We start from the raw sequence: 17,152 nt of genomic DNA on the forward strand, positions 1-17,152 counted from the left end.
CGCTACTGCCTCAGCTGCTGCCGTCGCCTCCCAAACCTACCGCTGAGGAAGGCCGGCCGATCCACTCGCCCCGCGCCCATGGGGCGCGTCCCCGGGGGAGCGGCCAAAGGCTAATAAGCACCCTGGGCCCGCCCGCCGGATGCGCCGGACCGGGGAGCCGAGGCCGAGCCGGGCCCGGGGCTGAGCCGAGGCGGCCGCGGAAAGCCGTGCTCCGTGCGTCCCCGCTCGCGCCCCGGGCATGCCCGGCCCGGCCCCGCGCGCCCGCCGCCCGCCGCCCAGTCACCGAGCCCGCGAGGTGCACACGCAGCTCCATAGCTCTGCGGCCGCGTAGCCTGAAAGCCGGCCCGTCAAGGTCACCAGGCCCGACGGGCGCCGCAGCCATGGAGGCCAAGGTCCGCCCGAGCCGGCGTTCGCGCTCGCTGCGGGACCGCGTGAGGCGCCGGGAAGCGGCCGCCGCGGCCCGCGACGCCCGTCCGCGGAGCCCGTCGTCGGGTGACGAGCCCGAGCCCAGCCCGGGCAAGGAGAACACGAGCCACAACTGCGCGCCGCCCCGAGGAGGCGCCGCTGCCGCCCCTGCGCCCCGCGTTGCGCGCCCCCCGCGCCGTCGCCGCCGCGAGTCCAGCTCGCAGGAGGAGGAACTCATCGACGGCTTCGCCATCGCCAGCTTCAGCACCCTGGAAGCCTTGGAGGTAGGTGGGCGGGGTGAGGGGGAGTCGTGGCTCCTGCCACCCGGCGATCTGCCGGCACCCCTGCGGCTTCCGATCTCGGGTTCTGGTCGCCAGCCGCACCCGCGGGCCCCAGCAGCGTGGAGCTGCGCAAAGCCGCCTGTGAATTGCACGCTACGTTCTGGGGCTGCGTGGCCTCACGGTCGTTCCGTTTTTGCAATTATGTTTCTGTTGCCAAACGATCGATCGCTACATTCTTCTTTAGACGTGCAGGGGAGGTGGGCAGCGCTGGAGGTCGCTGCTGGCGCGGCGAAATGGATACTTTGGGATTCTCTCAGTCCACCGCCCTGCCCCTTGACACTTGTGTTTGGAGGAGGAGGGGACCCCTATCTTGACGTCGTCTCAGCTGCGTAGGTCGGAGGTTGGCAGAAAATACTGCTTGTCTGGTTAAGTTATCGGCTGCCCCAGGTGAGCCGAGAAGGAAACAACGCTGTCAGCCTAGGTAGTGAGGCTGGCGGGCAGGAAGGAAGAATTCCAGCCCGCTGACTTTGGAGAGCCGAGCCGTTGGCAGGCTGTGGGAACCAGGCGTCGCTCTGCTCCCCTTGCGCTGCTCACTTTTCCTGGGTCCCGGGATAGGGGCGCTGCCTTCTGCGGCTGGCACTGGGAGACTGAGATAGATGCAAGGGTTCAGAACCTGGGCCAACTCTGTAGACCCAGGAAGTCCTCAGCCTTGCACACCTGGGAGGTGCAGCTCAGGGCAAGGGTCCCAGCTGGGCCACCTCGGCAGCAGTTGTGTGTGGAGACAGGAGGCCCTACGTTTGGCATAGCAATGATTCCCACCTGGTGCCCGTGCCCCGGCCCCTCGCCCTGTAGACCACAGGTCGCACAGCACAGCCCCCTTTCTCTGTCAGCCCCCACCTTCTTTTCTGGCACTCCCTGAGAATTTATGAGCTCGGAGGGGCACAGGACTGACCCATGTCTCCCCAACCCAATGCCCTAGCAGGCTCAGCCTAGACAAAGTATCCCAAGAATCCCTGTGGAATAAATATTGAACGAGTGAGAGGAGAAACTGAGGCTGGGTCATGTGCCCAGGGGTTGCCAGCATGTGGCCTTCCATCAGACTAAGCCTGTCTGTGTCTGTGGCCAGGATAACTACTCTGCCTGGGCACCTCCTCAGCAGGGCTTGGCATTAGTGGCATCTCCACCAGGAGGGGCGGCCTCACTCCCCAGAGCCCCACCTGGAAAGCATGGGCCATCTGGGCAGGTCACAGTCCCCTTCTTGGCCCTGTTCCTCACAGAGCACAGTGTCTTCCAAAACTTTAGGCCCCATTTTTTTCTTAAATGTTTTATTGTGAATTATGTGATAGTTTACATAGGAGAACATTAGTTTTACATTCATTCTATCGTACAACGTCTCATTGCCATAGTTACAATTGCCATGCAATCCTTCCCCCTTGCCCCCCAGTCCTTGTAGGCAGAGGCTGCTGTTGGTTGGCCAGATCCCCCAAGGTGTGGGCAGGCGTGCTCTTACTCCGAGTGGCAGGTGGACCACCACATTTGAGGTCTTTAACTCTCTGTGGGTATGACATAGGCTCCAGACCTGTATGTCCAGGGGTCACCTCTACTGTGGAGACTGGACTTCTGGGGCCTATGCCCTGGCAGACATGCTCCCTCCCTGACCAAACTTCAAGAAGTAGGGGGTGCTGAGCTTGGCCCCCAGCTCCCTGGCAGCTCTGTTCATGCGGCCAGGGCTGTGCCCAGTCGTGGATCCTGCTCCTAGAAGACCCTTATCCCAGAGCTACGGCCGTACTTCCTGTGAGGGGACTTCCTGGTGCCCCTGACACTGCTCCCGAGGACACTGGGGTGGCTGCAGTCACGCCTTGTTGAGTGTTGCTGTTTCATGTGCCCAATACAATTGCCAGTAGTACTAATTTGAGAAGCACAGACCAGCAGTGAGCCTGGGAGGGCCTTGTCCTGGTGTTCTGTGGATCGGCATTGGAGGCCCCATGGGCAGCAGGCTATGGGAAGGTGTGCCTCAATTTCCCTCATTGGGTGGGGGCGCCTGTATACACCCTGGCTGTCTGAGGCCTGTGTCTGTGGACTTCCCTACAGCTGGCTGCAGGGATCAGCAGGCTGTCTGGACATGCATTTCCCCACCCTCCTTAGACCTCCAAGGGACCCAAGCTAGTGGCCAGGGCCACTCAAGTCACCGGGTTTCTGGGGCAGCGTGGCCTGTGGCAAGCTCAGGAGTGCCACAACCAGGGCTCAATGTGAGGATGGAGGGCCATCTGCTGGACTGGGAAGCCCACCCTGAACCAGGCTCTGACCTTGGAGCTCTACCACCTGCTGGAACCTCAGGGGCCCAGTCCCATCATGGCAGCCTCAACCTGGATCCCCCCTCCCCCATGGAGCCCTGCCCTTTGTGTGATTGGCAGGAGGTTTTCACTTGGTATATGCTGAAAAGTTGCCTCCCACACCTAATCTGGCCGCCCGTTCTCTTCTAGTAGTGACTTGAGAGCTCTCTAGGTTGCTCTATGCAGGTGTAACCTAGCCTACAGGCCACCTGCCACACCTTCCTGTGTTTCCTAATTTTCTGTGGTTGATAGCCCACAAGCACCCCTGAAGGTCACTCCTCACATAGGTGGGAGCAGCAGTTTTCAGGTCTCAGGAGGATGAGACCAGACTGGAGGGCCCACATTCATAGGGGACTGGGTCCTGGGGGTGCCACCCTGGAGTCTGAAGCTTCTGAGGGAGTCCTTGAGGGATTTGTGTGCTGTGAGCTCCCCTGACCCACAGCTGGGGGAGTGGAGAGGGAGGGGGTTCCAAGTGCTTTGCCAGCTTGCCTCTGTTTTCACAGAGCCCCAAAGAGGCCTGAGCATGGGCGGAGCAGGCACTGAACTCAGATGGGGGATAGGTGCCTGGAACAGGGGGTGTAACCACACCCCCTGAGGGACACAACACCCCTGCCAGGTCCTGCATGAGCCTGTCTGCAGCACTCCAACACTGCCACCCCAGCCCAGGGCACTGCCAGCTGACACAACGGCCCAGCCTCCCTCGTGGCTCTGTGGTCCGCTCCTGCCCAACTGGGGCCTGACTGTCCCCCTTGCTTGTTCTAAGCTAGTAGTAAGGACCGACATCACTTAACTTGAGGATCGGGAAGGAGAGCCATCAACAGTCCAAGCTGATTCTAAGAGGTACAGGTCAGGCTTGCCTCCTCTCTAACCTCTTTATCTGTTCTGACCCAGTCGTCCCTCTCCCAGTGCTTCTCTTCTGGGTTCAGTAACTCAGTACAGTGGCCACACACAACTCACAGACCATGCTCACACTTAGGAGAACTACAGGGTTGGATTCAGGATCAACTTGGAAGTTACAAGTTACATCGATCCAGGTGGCTTGCAACCTTCTGAGCTGTGACAGCCGACTGTTTGAAGTTGGAGCTCTGCAGCCAGCCCATGCTCAGGCACCTGTTACTGGCTCCACTGGGAAATGCCTGGAGGCACCCATTTAGCCAGCAGGCCTCCATCCTGAAGGCACTTAGTTCTCTGCTCTGTTGGTGAGCCTTCCACAGCCATGGTGACTGGTCATCCAACACTTGCTGCGCATATAATCTTCTGGCATCTCCTCTAGTCTTGTTCTGTCTCTAGTGTCGCAGTTGTCTCTTGGGTCTAGGGAATTGTCAGCACAGGATCCCAGGTTCAAAGGATGTGATCCACTCCCAGCTCTTCTCTTGGATGGCAGTGCATTCCCCACCCGTCTCTGGGATTGACCCTTATAAGCCTAACAGAATGGCAGAGTTGTTCAGTCCCTTTGGCAGGCAACAGGAAGCATAAGAGCTCTGTAGAATAAGTCACAGGTTCAACAGTTTGAACCCACCACCTGCTCCATGGGAGAAAGATGAGGTTTTCTGTTCCCTGAGTCAGAACCAACTCCACAGCACTAAATGATAACAACTTGGTAGACCATAGCCACCTCATTTACATAGTAAACTGTTTAATCCCTGCAACGTTTATGCATATCTTATTTGCATCGTCAGCTGTCCAATCCGTTTGCTAAATTATGGCCCGCACGTTGTTTCTTGCTCTTTTCATTGAGGTGCATTGCACCCCGTGGAATTCATTCCTACATGATACTGTGTGTTATGCCAAACACTTGTAGTCATGTGACAGTCCTGCTGAGCACCCAGCAAGTGTGACCTCGTGTATGCACTCTGTTCTCAGCACCTCCACGGACCCCCCAGTCTGACCTGAGTCATACACTGCCTTTCCTGAGTGCTAGAGGAGTCCATAGTATGTTTCATGTGTGTGTGTGTGTATGTCTGGGTATGTGTGTGAACCCCCAAGCCTGCTGCATGGCCATGTGTCCTTCTTCCCCTTGTCTGTCTCACTCCCTGCCCTGTCCTGTCACCAGACCATCTTGGAAGGTTCTTTCATGTAGACATGCTCTCACCTCCCTCTGAGCCCCTCTGACCTACATCTGGCAGCCTCTGACCCCCCTTACCTCTCACCTTGGCTCTTATCCGCAGACTGCTCTGGCCTAACAGTCCCCGGTGCAGAAGTCCCACCACTCTGCACTGCGTCAGCTTCACCCTGTGTGCAAGTGGGGGTCCCCCTTAGGTCCAGCCTAACTCTCCCAGACGGTTTCCCTGAGTCCTACATCTTTTGCCCTGACTGCGCATTGCTTATGACGTGGCCTGGGCAGCTTCTGGTGGTTTCCCCGATGTCCTTACTGTGTCTCCACTCTGCGCTCTCCTCCAGGTCTGTGTGGCCTTGTGAGCTGCTGAGCAGGTGGTGGTCCCCACTGGTTCTTCCTCTGTTGGGAAGGTCTCCCTCAGGGTTCCTCGCTAGTGACATTGCTGGAGGCACAGATTTCAGTGTCAGGATGTGACAGGTGTCCCTTATCCCTGATGCCTGCCCTCTCCCATCCGGGAGCTCTCGGGACAGCCGCTGCTCATGCTGCCTTGCTGCACTTCATTGGGGTGTCTGCCTGTCTGTCCCACTGCTTGGTTGCACGAGCACAAGCCCACAGGTGCTGCCTTCAGGGGGGTTGGCAATCAGTGAGCCAGAACAGGTGTAAGAGCAGGAGCCAGATGTGGTGAGTGAGGCAGAGACCTGCAGCGCCCTCTACTCCCCCCATAGAAGGAGCAGTTCCAATGACAGAACACTAACTCTCCCAGTGGGCACACCCTATCTGGCTCCATCGACAGATCTCCTCTCCTAGTCCCCCAAGTGTGGCCTGCTGTGACCACAGAGGCCAGGCTGTCCCCTCTCTCCAGCCCTCCGTGGACCCCTGTGCTCTTCTTACCTGCCTCACTGAGCTGGAGGATGTGAGGTGGTGCTCTGGACTTTGGCTGCGGTGACGGGCCCGAGTGCTCTGTAGTTCAGGGCTCATGTTGGAGCGGAGGCCACAGCTTGGGAGGAGCTGTTATTGTGAAGAATGTTCTGGATGACCAGAGGTTGGAGCGAGCAGCTTCCAGGAAGCACTTTATGCACCTTTCAGTGGCCAAGGCCTGAGGGAAGGGGAAGGGAGGCCAGTTAGGCTGTGGATGGTGCCCATGGTTAAGTTCTCATTGCCACCGGAGGCCTTTAGAAGAAAGGCTGTAGATCTAGAACCCCGTGACTCAGTTCTACTGTGCACACGGGTAAGCATGAATTGGAGCCCAGTTTGCAGCAGCTAACACAAAACCTACTTACTGAGTGAGTAGCTTTGCACTGTGAATTTCAGCCAGCAAAAGGACATACCACACAGATGGGAAGCTTGGGGTCCCTTCAGGCAGGCATGGAGAGAAAAGTGTTGGGGATGCTGAATTTTGACCACTCAGCCCCTGACCCTGCACACACCACCCTTCCCACACACACACCTCACATCCCAGCACCGCCATTCACACGTGCCATTGGAGTGACGAGGCCTTCCCGACCCCTGAAAGTGGCCGCCTCCTCCCAAGCCCAGTGCACCTGTTGTCTGCATACTGGGTTCATCTCTTGACAAGCCGCTGGGCAGGGGCTCGTCTGCCTGGACAAGTACCCGGCACTGGGGTTACAGCCCTCGCAGGTGAGCAGAGCAGCAGCACCGATTCACTCAGTAACTGTGCGCCGGGGGAAACGCACTCCCTGAACTGGTGGTTTCTTGTGGCCACCAGACCTAAGACCCCTAGGAGTGAGGCCCAGGGAGAATCTTCCTCTTCATTCCGATGCCCATGTCTCTAGACACATCTCTGCTCAGCTTCCTCAGTAAATCCTGGGCCTCAAGGAGTTTGTCATAGGTTCTCTGTTCACCTCTAGTCATCTCACCTGGGGAGTCAGGGGACTTCCAGGCAGGTTAGAGGGTTACAGCTTTGTTTCAGAAGCATCGATGGTGTCCACACATTCTGTACAGGCACCTGGTCTGCCCCCTTAGGGATCTGCTCATCTTCAGAAAGGCTGGCATCTTTCTAAAGGGGGGTGTTTTAGGGGTGGTATGACTCTGACTCTACCTGAACCCCCCCTCCTTCACCCCTCTCACCCACTGCCCCTCACATGAGCAGGGACAATGTCCCCAACCAAGGCCATTAAGGAGGGATGGGAAGTCTGGGCTTGCTGCCTTTGCTCTGCTCGGAAATCCCACCCAAGACAGGCAGGGGAGAAACCTAGGTCCCTGGGAAACTGTGGTCCAGGCTGAGGCGGGGAGGCATCAACAAGGATGCCAGGCAGCACAAAATTGGATGGATGAGTCTGCAGGTGGCGCGGCCATCCTAGGGATGGTCATAACACCAGCCAAGCTTGGCTCATTGCTGCCTGTGGTCAGCTACTGCAGGTACTGGGCCCAAGCCCTGGTCTGAGATCAGGAATTCCAGGGAGGGCGGATCTTTGCCATAGCTGGCCCACTGGAGTCTGCCTTGCCTCTGTTTCAAGCCGATGCTTGTGCAAGGCTCTGTGCTGGGCTCAGGGTCATAAGGGGCCAGGATTCCGGCCCTGGGGACACACATACCTGCTGGGTCCCCAGGAAGAACACTGAATTAAGAATTGGGGCTACACTCTGATTCCTGGATGGGGCTCTGGGAACTTCCTTCACCTCCCCACCGTCTTCAGGTTCTAGTGGGTCTACCCTTGGACCATGCAGCTCCCTGTAGCTGTAGTCCATCTGTTACTTCCCCTTCCCCAGAGCTGTGAAACCCCTCAGCTGAGAAGCCCACTTAGATGGACCAACCTCCCCTGGTGGGTTGGTGGAGTTGGTTCCAACTTACGGTTTCTAAGGCTGTAATTCTTTATAGAAGCAAAAAGCCTCATCTTTCTCCCATGGAACGGCCAATAGTTTCGAACCGCTGACCGTGAGGTTAGCAGCCTGACTCATAGTCACTATGCGGTTAGCAGAGCTCTTTACCCCTTCAGGTAGATGTTGTCAAAAGCAGAGGGCCCAGAGCTACCGGAGCGAGCATAGTGCAGCTGTCTAGTGACGTCACTAGTGGAACAACAGGTGTCCCACTATGTTGTCAGAGAATAAGTCTCAGGATGGTGTCATTGTGGGATAATGAATCTCATGGTGGTGTCACTAATGGGGTCACAAGGAGGGGTCATGTGTTCTTGGCTAAGCCGAGGTTCTCTTTAACCAGCTTTACCTTTCTCACCCTTACAGAAGGATATGGCCCTGAAGCCACATGAGCGGAAGGAAAAATGGGAACGGCGCCTCACCAAGAAGCCCCGAGAGTCAGAAAACTGCCCATCAACAGAGCCTAGTGAGAACGGGCGGCCGCTGGAGGCAGACAACCCCGAGCAGGACTTAGAGCCTACCTGTGACCGGGGCAAGAAGAAGGTTCCACTGCAACCAACCAAGCAGGTGAGCTCTGGTCTTTCAGCCTGGGGTTCCCCTCCCCTGGGTGCACATTCCACCATCCCCCCCACGGGTCTGTGCACGCTCCCCAGGGCACCTTCTGGGCCATTGCTGGCACCTGGACATCACTCACTGTTAGTGGGGCCTGCCATCATTGCTAGGCTCGAGGTCTGGGGCTCACGGGGCTGGAGGCCAGGGACTGCTGGTGCACGACTGGGTAGGGACTTGTGCAGGACCGCACACTGACCGCACACAGACACTGGGCCTCGCTCACAGAGTGTTGGATGGACCTGTGTCCTGGGCTGAGGCCAGAGTTCAGTGGTGTGTGCTGAGCCTGCGTGGGCGCTGCCTTCTTGGCATAGGCGGTGACATCACTGGAATCATAGGCTGGCCCCGTCTCCCTGTTGCGTCTGTCCGGCTCCGCCGAGTGCAGGGTGTCCAGTGTGTCTGTAAGGACGGGGGACCCGGGCCGCGGCACACCGGGTGCCATCAGCTAACCATGTCTGAGACTCTGTCTGTGTGGTGGGAGGGGGACCTGTAGGTGCTCAGCCCTGCAGTCTCTGGGATTACGTGACTTGTGCTTATTCATCCAGTCACTAGGAGCACCCAGAAAACGGGTTCTGGTCAACAGACTTGGTGTGTCTTCCCTCCATAGGTGCTGGACATGGGGGACATCGTTTCTCCTGTGGGGGCCCCACCGTGGGTGGTCCCTAGAGCTTGACTGGGAAGGGGCTTTCAGGAAGTTGGGTTCTGAGGCTGGTCCCTCAGAGATGGGGGTCTCTGTTCTAGACGCTGCCCACACCTTCTTCTAGAACTCACAGATTTGCGTCTTCTCATTAGGGATGGATTCTTCTCAGTGTGCCAGGCTACACTTTGAACTCTGCTGGGTATAGGGCTGGAGGGGAGGGGATGTGGGCACACCTGCCCAGGTGGACACGTGCTCTTTCTTCCATGCAGGTGTGCTCCCCAGAAGGGGGGCCGCTCCCAGCCAACCCCTGGGACCAGAACAGCCCGGCCCAACGCCAGCAGCAGCTCCAGCCCAGCCAGCCCCAAGGGTCAGTCCCGGACCCCGGGCAGCCTTGCCAGCCCCAGCGGTCACTCCCGGGTCAGCCCTGCCAGCCCCAGCGGTCACTTCTGGGCCTCAGACAGCCCTGCCGGCCCCGGCGGTCACTTCTGGGCCCGGGTCAGCCCTGCCAGCCCCAGCGGCTTCTTCCAGCCCCAGGTCAGCTCTGCCAGCCCCAGCGGCCACTCCTAGCCCAGCCCCGCCGGCCACACTGGGTTCTCCCCAGCCCCCGGCCACGCTCCCGGCCACCCCGCTCCCTGCTGACCCTCTACCGACCGCTGCGCTCACTCCTGGCCCTGCGCTCACACCGCAGCGGGCCCACAAGGGTGGCCCCCTGTCTCCGCCACCAGCCAGTCAGGGCACCCTCAGGGCAACGCGGCCGGCCACTGCGCTCCCTGTTGGCCCACTGCCCACACTGCCAGCCCCCACGTTCCCTCCTGACCCTTGGCCCACGCCGCCGGCCCCCCAGCTTCCTCTTGGGCCCCTGCTGCTGCCCCTGGCAGGCACTCCTGGCCCCATGTCAGCGTTGCCAGCCCCTAAAGTCCCTCTTGGGTTACCCTAACCGTCCCCGGCGGCCGTTGTTGGCCCTCGGTCAGCCCCAGCAAGTAGGCAAAGCATCCAAGCAGCCTGGTCTGCCGAAACTGTCTCTGCTGGGCCCGGGACAGCCCCGCCCACCTAAACGTCTGCTCATGGGCCCGGGACAGCTTCGCTCAGCCAAGAGGCAACTCACAGGCCCAGAACAGCCTTCCCAACGGAAGCAGCCACTCATGGGCCAAGGACAGCCGAGCCAGCCCCTGCGCTCACTTCTGGGCCCCGGACAGCTTCGCAAACCCCAGCCATTACTGCCAATCCCAGAGCGGCCATCACTCCTTGGACGACCCGCCCGCCGGCCACTCCTGGGCCATCCCTGTCAGCCACGGCAGTCACTTTTGGATTTGGGTCAGGCCCGAAGGCCTCAAGTCTCCCCCCTGGCCCTGGGCCATCCCTGCCGGCCCCTGAGGTCATGTCGGACCCGATCATCTACTCTGGGGGTGGCCCGCCAGGCCCCGTACGTGAGCCCTGGAGCCTGATGCCTGCTGGGAGCTTCTGAGGATACTTCTCCAAACGCCTCCCTGTTGGCCTGGCAGAAGGCCCAGGCCCAGACCTCACTGCACTGTCTGAATGGAGCTTCACCCAGAGGGGTGAGGCAGGAAGGGAAGACAGCCCGAGGCCTCTACACCTGTGCTGTGCGTGCCCCCACGGGCTCAGAACTAGGGTCCCCAGCTCCTTCCTGTGCCTCTAATTTGCCAACACTGTTGTCACTGAACCTCACTCCAGCAGCACTCATGTGCATGGGGTGGGGTTAGTGGGCGTGTGTGATATGGAGAGTGTGGGGGCTTGGGGGTGGCTGCCAAGGCTCATCTGTCCCCCTGCTCTGGGCCACCCTGGCACTGGCCCCCAGCAGCACTCACCCTCAGGATGTGACCTTGTCTCAGGGCAGCCCCAGCCCCAGTGCTTCTCGAGGGGCTCTGCTCCGAGAACCTGGTGAGATGACCACTGGGCTCAACACTGTCAGAAGAACCTCATGTCCCAGAGATAGCCTCCGGGTCACCTTGTGTACTTGGGTGGGGGGTGGGGGGGCTACTCTCCGGGTGATGCCTTGGTTCTCAGGTCCAGGCAGGCATCCCTGACCCCTGTGTCCACTTTTCCAAGGACCCCAGCCTCCATGCACAGATCCAGCATCGGGGACAGTGAGCGGGTTTACAGGCATCTGGGAAACACGGGTTTATTTTTCCCATGAAAGGCAATAAAGAGCCCCGTGCTGTTATTTTCCATAAGCACATTGCATCTGTGTCTTGAATGGGAGCAGCCGCATCGGGGGTGCGTGACTCCTTCCAGCCAGCCTTGTGTGTACATAGATACAGGTCAGCAAATTCTGGCTCAAGGCAGTGGACAGTTCACAGGCGCCTTGCTCTCCTCGGGGTGAGGGGTTTCTCTGCTCGGGGGTCCTTTCTGGGCTCTGGGCCAGTCCTGAGGGAACTGGAGAGCCAACGTCTCGGTCCCCTCAGAGGTTGCTGTCCGTCTGGGACTACTTTGCTGCTGACCCTCAGAGGAGGGGGGAACAGGGGTGCTGGGAGGCCTTCAGCAGGACAGTGGCACAGAGGTGGGGTCGTGGGAGTGGTGTCCCTTGGACAGCAGGTGTCAAGGCAGGGAGCATGGTGATCGCGGTCAGGTGGGGGCAAGATGCTGAGGGCCTCGGATAGCCAGAGGGTGTTCTGAGTGAAGTCACAGGTTCTGGGGCTGTGGTCTGGCCTGAGTCCCTCTGGCCACTTCACTAGTACTTTATGGACATCCTGGTTACTTCCGGATGGGCGGCCACTGTCCATACAGGAAAGGGCCAGCAAGACATCTTGCACAACTTGCCAAGCCACGGGGAGTAACCCTTGCAGTGTATGGGGACTTGCAAAAAACACCTCACAGGGCTGGAGCCGTGTTGTGAAGCGCGTGTCTGCCTAGAACCCCTCAGAGTCCCAGACCTGAGTACCCCCTGGGACAATGCCAGTCAGATGCCTCGAGCCCTGCCCCTCTTCGTGAACAGAGGAAACACTGCTTTCTGAGTCTCTGTCCCCACTTAGTAGGTGAACCTGGTGTCCCAGATGACACCAGAAATCAGGATTGGGGGGGGGTCACCTTTTAATCTGCCTTCCAACCAACCACAGCCAGACAAATCCTTGGCTTCCACCTCCTAAGTCTCCCTCTAGACTGGAAATTGGAAAACAGTCCAAAGCAAATGTTAAGTTTGTGGGATGCACAAAAGTTGTAGCATTAACTGCTCATAATCGGACAAAAAGTTTAAAATCAAACAAAGCTACAAAAAGGAAAGTAAACCTACAGATAAGAGCAGAAATTAAGGAAATAAACACAAGAACCATACAGATAAAGATCAATAAATTAAGAAATCTCGTTACTAGTCTTAGAAGGGGAGAGGGTGCCATTGTAAGTTCTGCAAACATTTAAAAGTATGGACCTTGAACAATTTTGTTTCAATAAAATCAACTGATGAAATATACACAACTTAGCAAAACAGACTCATGCTGAAGTAAAGCTGCTAACTAGTCCTGTGTCTGTTAAAGAAGTGGACTGTCGCTCCAGGCCAGCGGTCACCCTCACAGCACTGGACTAATAGACGCTACTCGGTCGGAGCTGTTCATGTACTGTTTTTAGTGGGGAGTTTGTACCACGGTTGACCTCACCACAACCCTATGAGGTGAGCGGTGATGCTTAGTGCTGTGAAGTTGGTTCCGACTCACAGCGACCCTGTATAGGGTTTCCGATGAGCGGCTGGTGAGTTTGAACCGCTGACCTTGCAACTCAGACCTTGTGGTTGAGTGCTTCTATGGGGCTACAGTGGTTAGCATGTAACACCTTGTTTAACTACAACCCCATGAAGTATCCTATTGTTAGGCCCTTCTCCCCTCCCTTGTAGAAGGTCTCTGGGAAGTTCAGTCCACCTCCTTGGCCTGCTTGTTCAGTCCTGTATTGACTGAGCCCCGCTCCTTCCATTGCTGCCTGGCCGGCCGCCTCCCTAACTAACATGCCTTACAGGTTTCCATGCGTTCCCCACTGGGCCCAGAGTGAAGAGTGGGCTATAGCTGTGCTTCTGTGCTGGGACACCCAGGTCTCACGTCTGTCTGCCCTTCATGTGAGGATGTGTGAGGGTGTAGTAGTGAGAGCAGATGCTCAGCCCCTGTTCTGACTCTGTACCCCAGCTGGTCACTCAACCACTCGGTACCTCCATCTTCCCTCCCCCAGCACGGCTGACCTGACAGTGGTCTTCCCTTGGGGTTGTTGGGATAAGTAACTTACATAAGGCGGAACTCTCAGGACGCCATGGCTGACAGGTGACCACGACCAGGCTCGGCTCCAACGCACGGCGGCACCCCTATGTGTGTCAGAGTAGAACTGTGGGTGCTCTGTGGGTGTTTCCATGACTGAGTTTTTAGCAGCCCCCCTTTCTTTAGGGGTGAATGGCTGCTGCTATCAGGAAAGGCTCCCCGCCCTGGGGTTGGCCTGATAGAGCAGGGATGCCTTGTCCCTTGGGTTTTGGAGTCGGGTGCTGGGCCTGCTGTGGGCAGTGCTCTCCCATCTGTGAGGGTTGGGTTAGTCACAGTACTACCGGGGGTGGGGTGGGGTGGCTGGAATGGCTGCTGGGCCCCGTGGGTGTTGGCTGTCACACTTACTCATAATCACTCTCCCCTGCCCGCCAGGCCTGGGCTGCAGGCGTTAGAGGACTAGTGGGCAGGGTCCAGTCCCTACAAGGGCCTCAGTCTGCAGGGAGTAGTGAGTACGACCCTCTGAGCCCCTACATCCCCACTGTGGCCCTTGGGTCAATCAGGGCTCTGCTGGGGAGAGGATGGCTGTGTTTACAGAGAGGTGCTGTTTAGGGGAAGAGGTGGAAAGAAAGTGCTGTGGGCTGGGCACCAACAGGGGTGAGCTTGGTACAGTATGGTAGCTGGGTGACAACAGGGCAAACTGGCTACCAACACAGTGAGCTGGCAAGGCCAAGTGGGCTGACTAGACCGGCCGGCTGGGTGGTCTGGTAGGCCAGGTGACAAGGGCAGGCTGGGTGGTAGGACAGCCAGGAAGTAGGGAAGGCTCCTTCAATCAGCAGGTACTGCTGAGTTTCTGCTCTTCTGGGCACTGAGGATACAGCAGTGAACAAGTAATATGGAAATCGCCCTTGTGAAACTTAAACCCTGACTGGGAGACAAACCTGGGGGGGTGGTGGGAATTTTGAGTACAAAGTATCTGGGAGAAGGTCAGGAGGTCCCAGCATTGAACAGTGGAGCCTCAGGGGCCTAGTCAGGTGACCTAGCCAAGACTGGGTGGAGCCTAGGCCAAGCCAGAAGTCCAGGTTTAGGCCCCTCAGAGTCTTGGATGTGGGTTGCTGCCCCGTCCTGTACACAGCAGGGACCACCCATAGCCACAGGCAGAGAGATTCTTAGTGTGACTACCTCAGTCCAGCATGCACCCTCTTGTGAGCAGCCTTCCTGCCTGGGAACACCTGTTCTTCCTCAAACCTGCCTGTGCCCCAGGCTGGGTGGTGCTGGGAAGGTGAGGATGAAACACCACCCAGCCCACTGAAGGTTCCCACCTCACTTCCAGATAGATACTCAGGGGCTGGGGGCGGGTGGGTAGGAGGGTCAGGTGGATCAGGAAGGGCTTCTGAAGGGAACAGGATGCCAGCCTGCCCAGGAGGGGAGACGAGACTGCCACTGCCAGGGTCTCATTGCCAATTCCGTTTCCTTCATTTTAAACTTGGATAACCTTTTTCTCACAGGAAACATATGAGAGGCTTACCGAGAGTTTAGTACTTTTTCATTCCGTTTTTCCACAAGTTTTTTGAGGCCTCTTATTGTAGCGTGGAGGAGCTCTGGTAGCGTAGTGGTTACGAATCGGGCTGCGAACCTTAAGGTCAGCGGTTCGAAACTACCAGCCGCTCCGCGGGAGAAAGATGAGGCTTTCTACTCCCGTAAAGATTTACACCCTCGGAAACCCTGTACAGGGTCGCTATGGGTCGGACCCGACTCGATGGCACTTAACAACAATAACAACAACAACAATTGTAGCGTGGGGACTCCTGGTATACGGTGCTGTGAGTTAAGTACGCTGGACTGCAACGTCTGTCTGGACTGCATGTCGGCGGTTCAAGTTCTCCAGTTGCTCCTCGGAGACCCTATAGAGGTTCGCTATGGGTAGGAACCAACTCGATGGTATCGTTGTTAAGTGCCATCAACTTGATTCCGACCCATAGAGAAACTTTATGGGAGCAGAAACCCTCATCTTTCTCCCACGGAGCAGCTGGTAGTTTCGAACTGCTGACATTGCAGTTCGAAGCCTTATTTGTAACCACGACGCTACCAGAGCGTAGTGGTACCTCACAACTGTAGTGTCTCATGGAGCTGGACCAGTACCAGCCTTCACCAGTAGGTGTAGCCATCAGCACAGTGTGAAGTTCAAACTCGAAAAGATCTTGTTGATAAGTGCCTTTGGGTCAGGTCCGACTCCCAACCAGCGGCTCGTGAACTTGAACTGCTGACCTGTGGTTCAAACCAACCTTGCAGTCCAGCACATTAACCCGCAGTGCCAGGGCTCCTGAAGGTATCTCAGGCTGAGCTTATGGATGCTTGGAACCCTGATGTGGCACTGTGGGATAAGCACTGGACTGCCAATTACCAGGTTGACAGTTCAAAACCCAGCTTCTCCTCGGAAACCTTATAACAGAGTAGCTCTGCGTTGGCACCGACTCACATCACTTAACTACAACAATGGCAGGTTAGACGTCACTCTTCTCTGCATTCTGAAACATACAGTCAGCCCTGTGTCATTTATGAGCTGTGCGGGGGGCTGCCTTCTGCAGCGCCATCTCATGATGGGTTCCCTAGTCTTGCCCTCTGCGACTCCTCCCTCTTAGCCCCGGCTCTGCCCCTGGTCTCCCTTCTCTGAAGACATACCCCAGTCTCCAGACAGTTCCTAGCTGTCTGAACACAGAGCTGGAGCTTGCATTTGATCCCACCGGGCTTGGGATGTAGGTGAAAGTCCACTTAGCACGTGGGGGCCCTCCCTGGAGGTCCTCCCTGGAGGTTCTTGTGTTCACGTGCTGGTGGACAGGCTGTGGGGCTGAAAGAACCTGTGCTAAGAGATGTGTGTTTAGTGGTGTAGGCACTGTGAACGGGGTCTCAGAACGAACACCAGGAGGGATGGGGTGCAGCTCTCTGGGTAAGTCAGGGAGGACCCCGACGGAGGTGAGGGTGTGCCCCAGGGCCCTGGTGAGAGTCCGTGGATGTGTTGGCCGGAGGGGACTGGGGGTGGGTGGGCAGGACTGCTCCTGGGGCGGGTCTGTGGAAGGACCACTCTGGTCCTACGTGATTCCGGGATGAAGGGCTGGCATTTGAACAACTTGCCCTTCCCTGTATCACGATGAAATAATTTCCAGCTGAAATGTTACTATGACAAGGCAGGGCCCGGAATCCAGCCCCTAGTTCTAGCCCCTGCTGCTTTGGGCCTTGCACTCCTCTTTAGACGGGCATGAATGGAGATGAAACAAGTTGGCCTGGCACCTAGCAGCCCGTGCCCGTTCTCCTGGTGACCCTGTGTTACTGTAGCTGCTCCCTCAGTACCTGCCTGCAGGTGACAGAGCTGAAACACAAAAAGGCTGGTAACTGCCCCTACTCCACAACTGTGCAGACACATAGACGAGGCAGGTGTGGGAGGGAGCTGGTGGTCCAGGCCCCGATGGCCCCACACCAAACTTTCCAGTCACGAGGGGGCCAAAAACCCTTAAAGCAGAGGCAGCCCTGTGCACAGCAACAAACTACAACAGGACAAACCCCCTAGGCTGTGATGGAGAGCCTGGCAGGGCTGTGGTGACCTGTTAGGGTGTGCTGACCCCATATTGGCACGGGGCAAACCCTTGTTGGTGTGTGGCCTGTGGTGACTCCCATGTTAACGTGTGTGACCCAGTGTTGGTGTGTGAGCTAGAGCGTGACCCTCAGGCTGGGATGTAGGCTGTGGTAACCTCACTGTTGGGTGTAGACCCTGTATTGGGTGTGGTGACCCCGTGTTGGGTGTGATGGATGAC

The 17,152-nt window shown here is 57.6% G+C and overlaps 1 protein-coding gene across 1 annotated transcript in view; it reads left to right on the top strand.

The window, feature by feature from the left end:
* The first annotated feature begins 380 nt into the window (after window positions 1-380).
* FBRSL1 (fibrosin-like 1) overlaps window positions 381-17,152 on the top strand; it is a 52,885-nt gene continuing 36,113 nt past the window's right edge. The window contains exons 1-2 of the mRNA XM_006874086.1: window positions 381-689; window positions 8,274-8,474. Coding sequence (XP_006874148.1) covers window positions 381-689; window positions 8,274-8,474 — 510 coding nt within the window. The remainder of the gene's footprint in view (window positions 690-8,273; window positions 8,475-17,152) is intronic.

The sequence above is a fragment of the Chrysochloris asiatica genome, unplaced genomic scaffold (assembly GCF_000296735.1).
Source record: "Chrysochloris asiatica unplaced genomic scaffold, ChrAsi1.0 scaffold00261, whole genome shotgun sequence".
NCBI lineage: Eukaryota > Metazoa > Chordata > Mammalia > Afrosoricida > Chrysochloridae > Chrysochloris > Chrysochloris asiatica.